This window comes from Balaenoptera ricei, chromosome 7 (assembly GCF_028023285.1).
Source record: "Balaenoptera ricei isolate mBalRic1 chromosome 7, mBalRic1.hap2, whole genome shotgun sequence".
Classification (NCBI taxonomy): domain Eukaryota; kingdom Metazoa; phylum Chordata; class Mammalia; order Artiodactyla; family Balaenopteridae; genus Balaenoptera; species Balaenoptera ricei.
The window spans coordinates 18,427,530-18,445,288 of NC_082645.1; the positions used below are offsets into that span (position 1 = coordinate 18,427,530).

Genomic DNA, 17,759 nt, shown 5'->3' on the forward strand with positions numbered 1-17,759 from the left:
TGTGATACAACACATTAACAAAAGGAAAGACAAAAACCACATGATCATCTCAATAGACTCAGAAAAAGCATTTGACATAATTCAACATCCATTCATGATAAAAAACACTCATCAGGTTTTAAAGAGTCCTTTAAGATACACCACCTGCATGTCACCTCAGCTTCACCTCTAGATTTTCTTTAACTCCCTTTACCCAAATCTACTCTTCAAACTTTCAGAACTACTTTTACTTCTTGCAACAGCCTTCCACCCTTGTCTAGGGTGCTTATATATATAATCTGATTTCTTTCAACATTGTTTGCATAGCATGTCTTCTTCCTTCAGATCTCACATCCCTTCCACATCACTCAGGAGAAAATAAGAAGTCCCTGCTTCGTTTACTCCCTGAGGATCCTCGTGCCCATGTTGCTTGCAATGCATTTTAACTGCTTCTTTGAATACTCCCTTAGCCGGTGCAGAAGCGATGGCGTGTTGGTCAGGATATATCACCCAGCAAAGAAAAATCCAAGATACCAGTCAGATTTTTACCACAATTGTCTAGTTCAGAACACTGGACCACTGGAGAGCTCCAGGTCCCACATAATATCAGTAAGGGAGAGCTCTCCCAGAGATCTCTGTCTCAGTGCTAAGACCCAGCTCCACTCAATGACCAGCAAGCTCCAGTGCTGGAAACCCCATGACAAACAACTAGCAAGACAGGAACACAACCCCACCCATTTGCAGAGAGGCTGCCTAAAATCATACTAAGTTCACAGACACCCCCCAAAAACACCACCGGATGCGATTCTGCCCACCAGAAAGAAAAGATCCAGCCTCATCCACCAGAAAACAGGCACCAGTCCCCCCCACCAGGAAGCCTACACAACCAACTGAACCAATATTACCCACTGGGGGCAGACACCAAAAACAACAGGAATTACGAACCTGTAGCCTGCGAAAAGGAGACCACAAACAAAGTAAGGTAAGCAAATGAGAAGACAGAGAAATACACAGCAGATGAAGGAGCAAGGTAAAAACCCACCAGACCAAACAAATGAAGAGGAAATAGGCAGGCTACATAAAAAAGAATTCAGAGTACTGATAGTAAAGATGATCCAAAATCTTGAACATAGAATGGAGAAAATACAGGAAACGTTTAACAAGGACCTAGGAAAACTAAAGAGCAAACAAACAATGATGAACAACACAATACATGAAATTAAAAATTCTCTAGAAGGAATCAATAGCAGGATAACTGAGGCAGAAGAATGGACAAGTGACCTGGAAGAAAAAATACTGGAAATAACTAGTGCAGAGCAGAAAAAAGAAAAAAGAATCAGAAGAATTGAGGATAATCTCAGAAACCTCTGGGACAACATTAAATGCACCAATATCTGAATTACAGGGGTCCCAGAAGAAGAAGAGAAAAAGAAAGGGACTGAGAAAATATTTAAAGAGATTATAGTTGAAAACTCCCCTAATATGAGAAAGGAAATAGTCTATCAAGTCCAGGAAGCACAGAGTTCCATACAGGATAAATCCAAGAAGAAACATGCCAAGACACATATTAATCAAACTATCAAAAATTAAATACAAAGAAAAAACATTAAAAGCAGCAAGAGAAAAGCAACAAATAACATACAGGGAATCCCCATAAGGTTAACAGCTGATCTTTCAGCAGAAATTCTGCTAGCCAGAAGGGTGTGGAAGGATCTATTTAAAGTGATGAAAGGGAAAAACCCACAACCAAGATTACTCTACCCAGCAAGGATCTCATTCAGATTCAATGGAGAAATTAAAACCTTCACACACAAGCAAAACCTAAGAGAATTCAGCACCACAAAACCAGCTTTACAACAAATACTAAGGAACTTCCCTAGACAGGAAACACAAGAGAAGGAAAAGACCTACAATAACAAACCCAAAACAATTAAGACAATGGTAAAAGGAACATACATATCGATAATTACCTGAAATGTAAATGGATTAAATGCTCCAACCAAAAGACATAGACTGGCTGAATGGATACAAAAACAAGACCCGTATATATGCTATCTACAAGAGACCCACTTCAGACCTAGGGACACATACAGACTGAAAGTGAGGGGAGGGAAAAAGATATTACATGCAAATGGAAATCAAAAGAAAGCTGGAGTAGCAATTCTCATATCAGACAAAATATACTTTAAAATAAAGAGTATTACAACAACAAAGAAGAACACTACATAATGACAAAGGGATCAATCCAAGAAGAAGATAAAACAATTGGAAATATTGATGAACCCAACATAAGAGCACCTCAATACATAAGGCAAATGCTAACAGCCATAAAAGGGGAAATCAACAGTAACACAATCATAGTAGAGAACTTTAACACCCCACTTTTACCAATGGACAGGTCATCCAAAATGAAAATAAATAAGGACACACAAGCTTTTAATGATACATTAAACAAGAGGGACTTAATTGATATTTATAGGATATTCCATCCAAAAACAACAGAATAGACTTTCTTCTCAAGTGCTTACGGAACATTCTCCAGGATAGATCATATCTTGGGTCACAAAATAAGCCTTGGTAAATTTAAGAAAATTGAAATCTTATCAAGTATCTTTTCCGACCACAATGCTATGAGACTAGATATCAATTACAGGGAAAAAACTGTAAAATAATACAAACACATGGAGGCTAAACAATACGCTACTATATAACCAAGAGATCAGTGAAGAAAAGAGGAAGTCAAAAAATACCTACAAAGAAATGAAAATGAAAACACAATGACACAAAACCTATGGGATGCAGCAAAAGCAGTTCTAAGAGGGAAGTTTATAGCAATAAAATCCTACCTCAAGAAACAAGAAACATCTCAAATAAACAACCTAACCTTACACCTAAAGCAATTAGAGAAAGAAGAACAAAAAAGGCACAAAGTTAGCAGAAGGAAAGAAATCATAAAGAAGAGATCAGAAATAAATGAAAAAGAAATGAAGGAAACGATAGCAAAGATCAATAAAACTAAAAGCTGGTTCTTTGAGAAGATAAACAAAATTGATAAACCATTAGCCAGACTCATCAAGAAAAACAGGGAGAAGACTCAAATCAACAGAATTAGAAATGAAAAGGAAAAGTAACAATTGACACTGCAGAAATACAAAGGATCATGAGAGATTACTACAAGCAACTATATGCCAATACAATGGACAACCTGGAAGAAATCGACAAATTCTTACAAAAGCACAACCTCCCGAGACTGACCCAGGAAGAAATAGAAAATATGAACAGACCAATCACAAGCACTGAAATTGAAACTGTGATTAAAAATCTTGCACCAAACAAAAGCCCAGGACCAGATGGCTTCACAGGCAAATTCTATCAAACATTTAGAGAAGAGCTAACACCTATCCTTCTCAAACTCTTCCAAACTATAGCAGAGGGAGGAACACTCCCAAACTCATTCTACAAGGCCACCATCACCCTGATACCAAGACCACACAAAGATGTTACAAAAAAAGGATTCTTCAATATATGCAAATCAATCATTGTGTACACCATATAACAAATTAAAGGATAAAAACCATATGATCATCCCAATAGATGTATTAAAAGCTTTTGACAAAATTCAAAACCCATTTATGATAAAAGCTCTTCAGAAAGTAGGCATAGAGGGAACTTACCTCAACATAATAAAGGCCATATATGACAAATGCACAGCCAACATCATTCTCAATGATGAAAAGCTGAAACCATTTCCTCTAAAATCAGGAACAAGACAAGGATGCCCACTCTCACCAATATTATTCAACATGGTTTTGGAAGTTTTAGCCACAGCAATCAGAGAAGAAAAAGACATAAAATGAATCCAAATCAGAAGATAAGAAGCAAAGCTGTCACTGTTTGCAGATGACATGATACTATACACAGAGAATCCTAAAGATGATACCAGAAAACTACTAGAGCTAATCAATGAATTTGGTAAAGTAGCAGGATACAAAATTAATGCTCAGAAGTTTCTTGCATTCCTATACACTAACGATGAAAAATCTGAAAGAGAAATTAAGGAAACACTCCCATTTACCACTGCAACAAAAAGAATAAAATACCTAGGAATAAACCTACATAAGGAGACAAAAGACCTGTACACAGAAAATTATAAGACACTGATGAAAGAAATTAAAGAAGATACAAACAGATGAAGAAATATACCATGTTCTTAGATTGGAAGTATCAACATTGTGAAAATACTATACTGCCCAAAGCAATCTACAGATTCAATGCAATCCCTATCAAACTACCAATGGCATTTTCACAGAACTAGAACAAAAAATTTCACAATTTGCATGGAAACACAAAAGACCCCGAATAGCCAAAGCAATCTTCAGAAAGAAAAACGGAGGTGGAGGAATCAGGCTCCCTGACTTTAGACTATACTACAAACCTACAGTAATCAAGACAGTATGGTACTGGCACAAAAACAGAAATATAGATCAATGGAACAGGATAGAAAGCCCAGAGATAAACCCACGCACATATGGTCACCTTATCCTTGATAAAGGAGGCAAGCATATACAGTGGAGAAAAGACAGCCTCTTCAATAAGTGGTGCTGGGAAAACTGGACAGCTACATGTAAAAGTATGAAATTAGAACACTCCCTAACACCATACACAAAAATAAACTCAAAATGGATTAAAGACCTAAATGTAAGGCCAGACACTATCAAACTCTTAGAGGAAAACATAGGCAGAACACTCTATGACATAAATCACAGCAAGATCCTTTTTGACCCAGCTCCTATAGAAATGGAAATAAAAACAAAAAGAAACAAATGGGACCTAATGAAACTTAAAAGCTTTTGCACAGCCAAGGAAACCATAAACAAGACCAAAAGACCACCCTCAGAATGGGAGAAAATATTTGCAAATGAAGCAACTGACAAAGGATTAATCTCCAAAATATACAAGCAGCTCATGCAGCTCATTATCAAAAAAACAAGCAACCCAATCCAAAAATGGGCAGAAGACCTAAATAGACATTTCTTCAAAGAAGATATACAGATTGCCAACAAACACATGAAAGGATGCTCAACATCACTAATCATTAGAGAAATGCAAACAAAAACCACAATGAGGTATCACCTCACACTGGTCAGAATGGACATCATCAAAAAATCTACAAACAATAAATGCTGGAGAGGGTGTGGAGAAAAGGGAACCCTCTTGCACTGTTGGTTGGGATATAAATTGATACAGCCACTATGGATAACAGTATGGATGTTCCTTAATAAACTAAAAATAGAACTACCATATGACCCAGCAATCCCACTACTGGGCATATACCCTGAGAATACCATAATTCAAAAAGTGTCATGTACCACAATGTTCATTGCAGCTCTATTTACAATAGCCAGGACATGGAAGCAACCTAAGTGTCCATCAACAGATGAATGGATAAAGAAGATGTGGCACATATATACAATGGAATATGACTCAGCCATAAAAAGAAACGAAATTGCATTATTTGTAGTGAGGTGGATGGACCTAGAGTCTATCATACAGAGTGAAGTAAGTCAGAAAGAGAAAAACAAATACAGTATGCTAACACATACATATGGAATCTAAAAAAAAAAAAAAAGAATGGTTCTTTAGAACCTAGGGGCAGGACAGGAATAAAGATGCAGATGTAGAGAATGGATGTGAGGACATGGGGAGCGGGAAGTGTAAGCTGGGATGAACTGAGAGAGTGGCATGGGCATATATACACTACCAAACGTAAAATAGATAGCTAGTGGGAAGCAGCTGCAGAGTACAGGGAGATCAACTCAGTGCTTTGTGACCACCTAGAGGGGTAGGCTAGGGAGGGTGGGAGGGAGGGAGACGCAAGAGGTAGGGGATATGGGGATATATGTATACGCATAGCTGATTCACTTTGTTATACATCTGCAACTAACACAACAATGTAAAGCAATTATACCTCAATAAAGATGTTTTTTAAAAAACCCACTCATCAAAGTGGGTATAAACGTAACACATCTCAACACAATAAAGGCCACTTACGACAAACCCACATTCAGCCTAATGCTCAATGGTGAAAAGCCAAATGCCTTCCTGCTAAATTCAGGAAAAAGACAAAAATGCTTCCATTTAACATAGTATTGGAAGTCCTAGCCACAGCAATCAGAAAAGAAAAAGAAATAAAAGGTATCCAAATTAGAAGGAGACAGGTAAAACCGTCACTATTTGCAGATGACATGATATTTTATTTAGAGAACTCTAAAGTTTACACCCCAAAACTATTAGACCTAATAATGGAATTCATCAAGTTTGCAGGATACAAGATTAATATACAGAAATCTATTGCATTTTTAAACACTAATAATGAAATATCAGGAAGAGAAAGTAAAAAAAAAAATACCTTGTTAAAAATCTCATCTAAAAAGAAACTTAGGAATAAACTTAACTAAGGGAGGTGAAAGACCTATATAATGAAAACTATAAAAATTGATGAAGGAAATTGAAGGTGGTTCAAAGAAATTGAAAGATATTCTGTGCTCTTGGATTGGAAGAATTAATATTATTAAAATGGTCATACTACTGAAAGCAACCTACAGACTTAATACAATCCCTATCAAAATACCCATGATATTTTTCACAGAATTAGAATAATTCTAAAATTTATATGGAACCACAAAAGGCCCCAAGTTGCCAAAGCAATCTTGAGAAAAAAGAACAAATTGGAGGTATAACCCTACCAGACTTCAAACTATACTACAAAACTACAGTAATCAAAACAGTGTAATATTGGCACAAAAACAGACACATAGATCAATGGAACAGACTAGAAGCCCCAGAGATAAACCTACTCACCTACAGTCAATTTATGACAAAGGAGGCAAGAATATACAGTGGAGAAAAGACAGTCTCTTCAACAAGTGATGCTGGGAAAACTGGACAGCCACATGTGAAACAATGAAATTAGAGCACTCCCTCACACCATATATAAAAATGAACTTAAAATGGTTTAAAGACCTAAATGTAAGACAAGACACCATAAAACTCCTAGAAGAGAACATAGGCAAAACATTTTCAGACATAAATCGTAGTAATATTTTCTTAAATCAGTCTCCCAAGCCAAAAATAAATTAATTAATAAAAACAAAAATAAATAGGACCTAATCAAACTTAAAAGCTTTTGCACAACAAAATGAAAAGACAACCTACAGAATGGGAGAAAATATTTACAAATGATGGAACTAACAAGGGATTAATATCCAAAATACACAAACAGCTCGTACAACTCAATATTAAAAAAACCCAAACAATCCAATCAAAAAATTGGCAGAAGACTTAAATAGACATTTTTCCAAAGAAGACATACAGATAGCTAACACGCACATGAAAAGAAACTCAATATCACTAACTATTAGAGAAATGCAAATTAAAACCACAATGAGATATCACCTCACACCTGCCAGAATGGCTGTCATCAAAAAGTCTACAAATAACAAATGTTGGCCAGGATGTGGAGAATCCTTGTACACTGTTGGTGGGAATATAAAATGGTGCAGCTACAAACTACTCCTGTATAGCACAGGGTATTATACCAATTATCCATTATTTGTAATAATCTATAATGGAATATAATCTGTAAAGATATTGAATCTCTAAGTTGTACCCCTGAAACTAACACAATACTATAAAACAACTATATTTCAATGAAATACATATATATAAAATAACAGCTTTGGACAATATGTAACAACACTGATAGTATTTATAATATACAATTACATAAAAGAAATATAAAATGACATTTACTATTTACTATGAGCACAAAAATGTAAAAATACATATTACATATGGGAGAAGCTCAGAAGGGAATACAGGTAAATGCCAGTAGATAGTAATAATTGTTGTAAAATCATTTTTCCCCTTCAATTTCCAAATTTTTAACAATTTACTTTGGCTTGGTAATGGTAAAAACAATAATCAATTCATGACAGATGAATTGGTCATGTCAGACAATTCAGTCTGACAATATACTATATTTAATCCATATCAGATCTTATGTGCTATTTTATAATAAAAGGAGCATTCATTCAAAGTTTTCTGGGATTTGAGATTCAAAACCATGCTATATTTAGATAAGGGAATGAGAAAGGGAGTGAAGAAATGGGGGAGGCTGTGTGAAACATTGTTTACTTTTTCTATGAAGAAAACTAGCATATTAGAAAAATTCATTCACCTTTAACTTGGCAGTTTTGTTTGTTCTATGTCATTTAAAATGTATAAACAATTTATTCCTCTCTCTTAGAGGCCTCAAGTAGCAAAGGGGTGGAATTCCTCAGTGAGGACAGGGGGAAAGCAGCATCAAGAAGTATCCTGCAGAATTCCAGGGCTGCAGCTACAAGAGAAGGCTCAGAATCCCAAACATAAGGGTCAGGGTGCCACCAGAATGAAGTCTGCTTTCTCTATTTTTTGTTGTTTATTCCCTCTGTTATAGGATTATTGTTAAAAGAGAGCAAAATCAGAGCTGGGGAGGATGGCATAGTAGGAAAACTCTGAGCTCACCTCCTCCCACGGAAACACCAAAATTATAACAATTTACAGAGCAACTATCAGTAAGAAAGAATTGAAGGCATAAAAGATCTTCTACAACTAAAGATATGAAAAAGCAACCACAAGATGGATAGGAGGGGTGGAGATGCAGTATCCCCTGAGTGGGCAACCAGAAATGGAGGATAATTACAATTGCAGTGGTTCCCCCCAAAAGAACAAGAGGTTTGAGCCCCACATCAGGCCCCCAGCTGCACAAGGAAGATGAGCCCCCAGAAGGCCAGTGGGGCTTACCTTCAGGAGAGTCAGAGAGCTGTGGAAAATAGAGTCTCCACTCTTAAAGGGCATGCACAAAATCTCACATGCTCCAGGATCCAGGGCAGAAGCAGTAATTTGAAAGGAGCCTGTGTCAGACAGACGTGCAGATCTTGGAGAGCCTCCTGGAGAGGAAGGAGGTAACTGGAGCTCACCCTGGGGACATAGATGTGGGTGGAAGAGCTTTTGGGGAGCTCACTCTACCGTGAGGACATTGGTGTTGGCGAGCATCACTTTGGAATCCTCCTTCCAGATTATAAGCACCAGGACCCAGTCTCACCCACCAGCCTACTGATACCAGTACTGGGACACCTCAGGCCAAGCAACCAGCTGGGTGGGGACACATCCCCACCCACCAGCAGGCCCACTGCCTTAGGACCTTCCAGCCACCCAAGGACACAGCCCCACCCACCAGAGGGCACAGAACATGGACCCACCCATCAGTATACCAGCACTAGCCCCAAGACCACTGTGGAGTGTTGGGACCCAGCCCCACTCACCAGCAGGCCAACACCAGCTCCAGGACACCCAGGTCTTAGAGCCAGAGACATTGGTAAGCAGCTCCACAAAAAAAGTAAGAGCAGCACTTACCCCAGAATGCCCAGGGCCCTGTCCCTGCCCACCAATAAGCCGACACCAGCTTTGGAACAGCTTGGGCCCCTCAGCTAGCCACACCAGGATTTGGACCCACCTACCAAAGAGCTGACACCAGCTCCAGAACCTCCTGGGCTCTGTAGCCAGAGATCCCAGGATCCAGCTTGGCCAACCAGCAGACTGACACCAACTCTGGGACCCCCAGGGTCCTGAAGCCAGAGACCCCAGCACCCTGGTATACCCACCAGCAGTCTGGCACCAGCCCTGGGAAACGCCCCCCCGCCATAAGCCCCACCCACCAGCAGGATGACACCAGCTCCAGGAGCCCCCCAGGCCCAGCCCAGCCCACCAATAGGCTGACACTAGATCCAGGACCCTTGACCTTTTTTTTTTTTTTAAGAGAAGTAAGCCTCTATTTTCTTGTTTCACAAATCAAGCTGGCTGAGTTGGTTGCTTTTTGGTGATTAGTCAAAGAGACCAACTCCCATATCTTCATCTGGCTCCTCTGACCCTCCATTTGCTTCAACTTTGGCTGTGGCTGTGGCAGCAGTAGGAGCAGCAGAGTTTGCAGCACTAGCCCTGCAACCATTTGGGTTCTGCAGCCAGCCACCTTGTGACACAGCCCCACCCATCAGCTGCCAGAATCCTTTGCAAAAGGCAGGGCCTGGCAACCAGCCGGACCAGGGGCCAGCCACTCCACCAGACCACCCACAGTAGTCAGCCCATCACAACAGAAGGACCCACACAGCCCACATAGGGGGCACCCCTAGAGTAGTTAACTCTGTTGACCAGAGGGGAGTGCCCTGCTGAGACATATAGAACATTTCCTCCATAAGGCCACTTCTCCAAGATACAAAAATGTAACCATTCTACCTAATGCATAGAAATAAAAATAGAGAATTAGGTAAAATGAGGTGACAGAGGAACATGTTCCAAATGATGGAATAAAATAAAACACCAGAAGAACAAAGCAAAGTGGAGATAAACAATCTACCTGATAGAGTTTCCATGGAAATGACCATAAAGATGCTCAACAAATTCAGAAGAATGGATAAACACAGTGAGAAGCTTACCAAAAACTTAGAAAATATAAAGAAAAACCAAACAAAGCTGAAGGATACAATAACTTAAATAAAATATACACCAGAAGGAGTTTTGCAGCAGATTAGATGAGACAGAGGAACAGATCAGTGAACTGGAAAAGTAATGAGAATCATGCAAGCTGAATAGAAAAAAGAAAAAAGAAAATTTTTTTAATGGAACAGTTTAAGAGACTTCTGGGACAACATCAAGCATACTAACAAACATTCACATTATAGGGGTCCCAGAAGAAGAAGGAAAGAGAAAGGGGCAGAGAACTTATTTGAAGACATAACTGCTGAAAACATTTCTAACCTGGGAAAGGAAACAGACATCCAGGTCCAGGAAGCACAGATAGTTCCAAATAAGATCAACCCAAAGAGATCTACACCAAGATACATTATAATTAAAATTACAAAAATTAAAGATAAGGAGAGAGTAATAAAAACAGCAAGGGAAAAAAGCTAGTAATGTATGAGGAAACTCCCATAAGGCTATCAGCTGATTTTTCAGCAGAAACTCTGCAGTCCAGAAGGGAGTGACTTGATATATTCAAAGTGATGAAAGGGAAAAACCTACAACCAAGTATACTCTACCTGGCAAGGCTTTCATTCATATTTGATGGAGAGATCAAAAGATTTACAGACAAGCAAAATCTAAAAGAGTTTAGTACCAGCAAACCACCTTTAAGGGACTTCTCTAAGCAAAAAAGAAAAGGCCACAACTAGAAATATAAAAATTACCAAAGGAAAAATCTTATTGGCAAAGGCAAGTATACAGTTAAGGTAGTAGATCAACCACTTATAAAGATAGTAGGAATTTACAAAAGCAGTCGAATCATCTATGTCTGCAGTAAGTAGTTAAGGGGTACACAAAACAAAAGGATGTAAAATCTGATGTCAAAAACAGTAAATATTGAGAGGGAGTAAAAATTCAGGGTTGTTAAAAAGCATTCAAACTTAAGAGATCAGTAACTTAAAATAAGCATGTATATATATATATAGATTGATAAACCTTTAGCCAAACTCATCAAGAAAAAAAGAGAGAGGGCACAAATCAATAAAATCAGAAATGAAAAAGAAGAAGTTACAGAAATACAAAAGATCATAAGAGATTGCTACAAACAATGAAATGGGCAACCTGGAAGAAATGGACAAATTCCTATAAATGTACAACCTCGAAAGACTGAATCAGGAAGAAATAAAAAATATGAACAGATAAATTATCAGTAACGAAACTGAATTAGCAATTTTTAAAAACTCCCAACAAACAATGGTCCATGGCCAGATGACTTCATGCATCAATTCTACCAAACATTTAAAGAAGCATCAACATCTATCCTTCTCAAACCATTCTTAAAAACTGCAGAGGAAGGAACACTTCTGAACTCTTTCTACAAGGCCAGCATCACCCTAATACCAAAACTAGACAAAGATAGCTTCTTTTTTTAAACAAAGAAAATTACAAGCCAGTATCACTGATGAACATAGATGTAAAAATCCTCAACAGAATATTACAAAACAAATTCAACAATACATTAAAAGGATCATACATGATGATCAAATAAGTTTTATCCCAGGGGTGCAAGGATGGCCCATTATCCACAAATCAAAGTGATATACCACATTAACAAATTGTAGAATAAAAATTATATTATCACCTTGATAGATGCAGAAAAAGCTTTTGACAAAATTCAACATCTATTCATGATAAAAAAACTCTGAAAAAAGTGAGTATAGAGGGAACATACATCAACATAATAAAGGCCACATATGACAAGCCCACCATTAACATCATACTCAATGGTGAAAAGCTGAGAGCATTTCCTCTAAGATCAGGAACAAGATAAGGATGTCCACTCTAGCCTCTTTTATTCAGCAAAATATTGGAAGTCATAGCTACAGCAATCAGACAAGAAAAAGAAATAAAAGAAATCCAAGTTGGAAAGGAAGAAGGAAAACTGTCACTGCAGATGACATGATACAATACATAGAAAATCCTAAATACACCACCAAAAAACTACTCGAACTCGTCAATGAATTTGGTAAAGTTGCAGGATATAAAATTAATATATAGAAATCTGTTCATTTCTTTATACTAACAACAAACTATCAGAAAGAGAAAGTAAGAAAACAATTCCATTTACAATTGCATCAAAAAGTATAAAATATCTAGGAATAACTCTAAACAAGAAGGTAAAACTATAAGATGTTGATGAAAGATATTCAAGGTGACAAAAACAAATGGAAAGGTATATTGTGCTCAGGGATTGGAAGAATTAATATTGTTAAAATGACCATACTACCCAAAGCAATCTACAGATTCAGTGCAATCCCTATCAAAATACCAATAGTATTTTTCATAGAACTTGAACGAATAATTCTAAAATATGTATGGAAACATAAAAGACTCCAAATAGCCAAAACAATCTTTAAAAAGAGCAAAACTGTAGGTATCACACTGCCTGCTTTCAAACTATACTACAAACCTACAGCAATCAAAACAGCATGGTACTGGCACACACAAAAAAGATACATAGCTCAATGAAACAGAAGAGATAGCCCAGAATGAACCCACACTTACATGTGCAATTAATCTATGACAAAAGGGTCAAGAATATACAACGGGGAAAAGATAGGCTCTTCAATAAATAGTATTGGGAAAACTGGACAGCTACCTGCAAAAGAATCAAACTAGACTACTTTCTCACAACATATACAAAAACAAATTCAAAATGAATTAAAGGCTAAATGTAAGACACAAAATCATAAAACTTCTAGAAGAAAACATAGGCAGTATGCTCTTTGACATCCGTCTTACCAATATTTTGGGGGATATGTCTCCTCAGAGAAGGGAAACAAAAGCAAAAAAAAAAAAATGTACACATCAAACTAAAAACCTTTTGCACAGTGAAGGAATCTATCAGCAAAACAAAAAGTCCACCTACTTAATGGGAGAAGATATTTGCAAATGGTATATCAAAATAAGGGGTTAATATCCAAAATATAGAAAGAACTCATACAGCTCAACAACAAAAAAACCCAAAAAACAAAAAACAACCAATTAAAAACATGGGCAGAGTACCTGAATAGATAATTTTACAAATAAGACATATAGATGGTCAATAGACACATGAAAAGATTCTCAGCCTCACTCATCATCAGGGAAATGCAAATCAAAACCACAATGAGATGTCACCTCAGACCTGTCAGAATGGCTATCGTCAAAAAGTCTATAAATAACAAATCTTGGCAAGGATGTAGAGAAAAGGGAACCCTCATACACTGTTGGTGGGAATGTAAAATGATGCAGACACTATGGAAAACAGTATGGAGGCTCCTTTAAAAACTAAAAATAGAACTACTATATAATGCAATTCCACTCCTGGGAATATATCTGGAAAAAATGAAAACACTAATTTGAAAAGATATATGCACTCCTATGTTCATTGCAGCATTAGTTACAATAGTCAAGATATGGAAGCAACCTAAGTGCCCAAAAATAGGTGACTGAAAACAGAAGATGTGGTGTATATATATATAAACACACATATACATACAATGGACTATTACTCAGCCATAAAAAAGAATGAAGTACTGCCAATTGCAGCAACATGGATGGACCTAGAGGGTATTATGCTAAGTGAAATAAGTCAGACAGAGAAAGACAAATACTGTACGATTTCACTTATATGTGGAGTCTAAAAAACAAAACAAATGAACAAATATAACTAAACAGAAAAAGAGTCACAGATAAAACAAACTGGTAGTTGCCAGAAGGAGGGGTGTGGAGAGAAGAGAGAAACAGGTGAGAGAGATTAAGAGGCACAACTTCCACTTACAAAATAAATGAGTCACAGTATTAAATGTACAGCATGGGGAATACAGTCAATAACTAAGTAATATCTTTGTATGGTGACAGATCATAACTAGACTTGTGATCATTTTGAAATATATAGAAATATTGAATCACTATGTTGTGGATGAGGAACTAACATGGTATAGTAGGTCAACTATACTTCAAAAAATAAACAAACTCAGAAAAGATCAGATTTGTGGTTACCAGAGTCAGGGGCTTGGGGAGGGGGAATTGGATGAAGATAGTCAAAAGGTATGAACTTCCAGTTACAAGATAAATAAGTGCTAGGGATGTAATATACAACACAATGACTATAGTTAACACTGCTGCATGTCGTATATGAAAGTTGTTGAGAGCCAATCCTAAGAGCTCTCATCACAAGGAAAACAATTTTTTTCTATTTCTTTAATGTTGTATCTATATGAGATGACAGATGTTCACTAAACTTATTGTGGTAATCATTTCATGATGTATGTAAGTCAAATTATCATGCTGTACACCTTTAACCTGTACAGTGTTATGTGTCAATTATATCTCAATAAAACTGTAAGTAAAAAAAGAAGATAAAATCATGACTGCCATATACATGTGACATGAACACATATCAAATATTTTATTTAACTCATTAATTACAGGAAACCAACAAGAGAAAGAAACCATACATATATGGGCAATTAGAAATGTTGAACTGAATTGAAAAATCAGTGTAAAACTGGACAATTCATTCCATCAGACACACTTCAAATTTATTTCTTGGGATGAGAATCATTCGTATTGTCATCAGTTTTCAGATCAATTGTAAACAATGAGAAGATATAGATAACCTACGAGGGCTCCATACATAGTTTTCTATAGATAACACCAGTCATCTTTTTGGTCCATTTAGCCTTGCACAATTTTTCTCTCCTCCTCTCCTCTACCTTTGTGGCAGGCAGCCTCTGACATGCCCCCAGTGATCCACTCCAGGTGTTCACACCCTTGTGTGATCCCATCCCCTTCAGTATGGGCCCACACAGCAAAAGTGATGGGGAGTTACTTCTGTGATTAGGTTACAAAGAACTGTCTCTCATGGTTGCCCTGATGGAGCAGGCCTCCTGGCAAGGGACTGAGAACCTCAGTCTATCTGCCCAGGGGGAACTGAGCCCAGCCAACAATCACACAGACGAGTTTGGAAGCAGACCCTGCCCACCTGAACCGTGGTCAGCCCCAGCTGACCACTTGTTCTCAGCCTGTAAAAGACCCTGAGCAGAGGATCCAGCTAAGCCATGCCCAGATTCCTGACTCACAAAACTGTGAGAAAATAAACATGTGTTGTTTTAAGATGCTGAATTTTGGAGTTTGTTGCATGCCACTAGATAACTTAACACACTCTTCCTTCCTGCTTTCTGTGTTACCTATACCCTGATTTTAATAGCTCTAAGAAAATACTTACTAACCAGTTTGTACACAGGTGATGTAACTGATCTGATTTCTATTTTTATTATCTTTTCGATTTACATTAGCCGCATTTCAGAAGTAGCATTCATTCAAAACAGGCCAGGAAAGTGATTTAATGCTGGAAAGATTCTTGCAGAATATCTGGACATTTTTCCCACAAAAAATGTGAGAGAACTATGCTCAAGGAAATCCAGTATTTGTGAATTCCACATTCACAAGATAAAATTGTTTTAAACTCACCTCCACTCCGCGAAGAATGAGCCAAAATCCTGGTCCACAGGAGCCCAGCAGCTCTGCCCAGCTGCCCCACTGGGGTAGGGGTTCAGGGAGTCTGCCTTGCTGTCTCCCTGCTGTGGCCTATGGTTGCTGGTGTTGAGTCCCACCAGCCCCGGCCCTCCCAGGCCAGCACTCATAGGAGCAGATGTCTGATGTATCTCCATCTCCAGCACACCAGAGGTCAGCCTGCCATCTTTGTTCTCTAGGTGCATGTTTCTGTTGCCACTCTTCTCACTAGAGTCAGCCAGAAAGAAACCACTGTTGATAAAAAGCAAACTGTGAATATCACTTTTATCTTGGGGAATTCATACTACTGAATGGTACAGTAGAAACACTTCTTATAACAAGGCGCTTCCCATGTTTCAGCATCTAATATCATATGGAAAAAAGTGTATGTTCATCTCCAAGAATGAATATTTTAGCACATTTCACACTAGCAGTGACCTAACTATTCAACAACAGAGCATTAGTTGGGTAAATTGTGATATGTGCATAGTAGGAAATACTATGCAAACATAAACATCCTCTAGGGATACTGACATTGGGAAATGTTTAAAATATGGTAAACACCATTGATACACTGGTATATATCTGTTGAAATAAATAAATACATAGAATATACATAGAACAGAAAACCAAAAAGACACAGCCTCTAAAATATGGCTACCTTTGTGTGGCGGAGGTACAGATGATTCAGGCTTTCTCCTTTGTCTTTGTCTAGGCTACAGCTTTAACGACTTTTGCATCTAGAAAATTAATACTCTTGCAATGAGAAAATAATAATACCTATTACAAAAATGAGAAAAATCACTATACTTGCAAGGTTATGGTGTCCTGCTTTTGGGATTATGTTTTAACCCATTACCATTTTATTTGTTTACAGTTGGGTGAAGTGAGTACAATTCATGGGTCCACCACTCCTTGTCACCCAATTCACAGAGGCTCGCAATGCCCCATGATCAAAAATTCTGGAGGACCCAGGATGTGTGGGAGTCCAAGCAGGTACAAGGTCAGTGAGTTATGTCTACAACTGAGTAAGTGGGGACGGGGTGTGCTCACAGCCCAAAAGCCCACACTTTCTGATGGAACAAGAATTTACTTTAAATACAGAAAGGCAACAGCTTTTGAAGAAACCCGAATGACCAAGGAATTCCTACTATTTTCTTATTGCTCTGATTTCCCTACTTTAACCCATCACTTACATTGAAAAGATGACTTACTCATCAGTAAGCAGACGGCAGAGAGTGTTGATAGAATGTACTTGTATCAAAAGACAAAACAAAAATATTAGAGTTAGTTTCACGCAATGTTTCCATTACCCGGTAAGAATAAACTCCATATGCACATTTGAACTACACATTGAAAACAACTTGTGTGACTTCCGTGACTCCACCTACAAGTTAAATGCTCTCATATTTGTATTTTGAACTGATGTTGCACAACATAAAGATGAACAATAGAATTTATGCTAATAATTTAAATTTTTAATTTTTCTTTACTTAGAATAGCAATTTAAAACACCATGACAAGTCAAGAGACTGTGGAAGAAAAGAAAATCTTTTATATTGTAACGGCACTTTTTCCTGCTCTTTGAACAAGAGGCCTCACATTTTCATCACACACTGGGTCCCACTCTCTCCCTTTAACAGAGTTATCCTCTGAGCTCTCCA

At 37.7% G+C, this 17,759-nt stretch overlaps 1 protein-coding gene across 8 annotated transcripts in view; it reads right to left on the reverse strand.

Moving 5' to 3' along the window:
• The window catches only part of OCA2 (OCA2 melanosomal transmembrane protein), a 298,538-nt gene that overhangs the window by 260,414 nt on the left and 20,365 nt on the right, over positions 1-17,759 (reverse strand). For 2 of the 8 annotated variants that reach the window (XM_059927745.1, XM_059927740.1), the window contains exon 2: positions 16,054-16,323. In XM_059927745.1, the coding sequence (XP_059783728.1) occupies positions 16,054-16,301 (248 nt within the window). In that variant the 5' untranslated portion in view covers positions 16,302-16,323. Of the gene's footprint in view, positions 1-16,053; positions 16,348-17,291; positions 17,350-17,759 lie in introns of all 8 variants that reach the window. The other 6 variants (XM_059927747.1, XM_059927741.1, XM_059927744.1 and 3 more) reach the window with 5 other exon arrangements.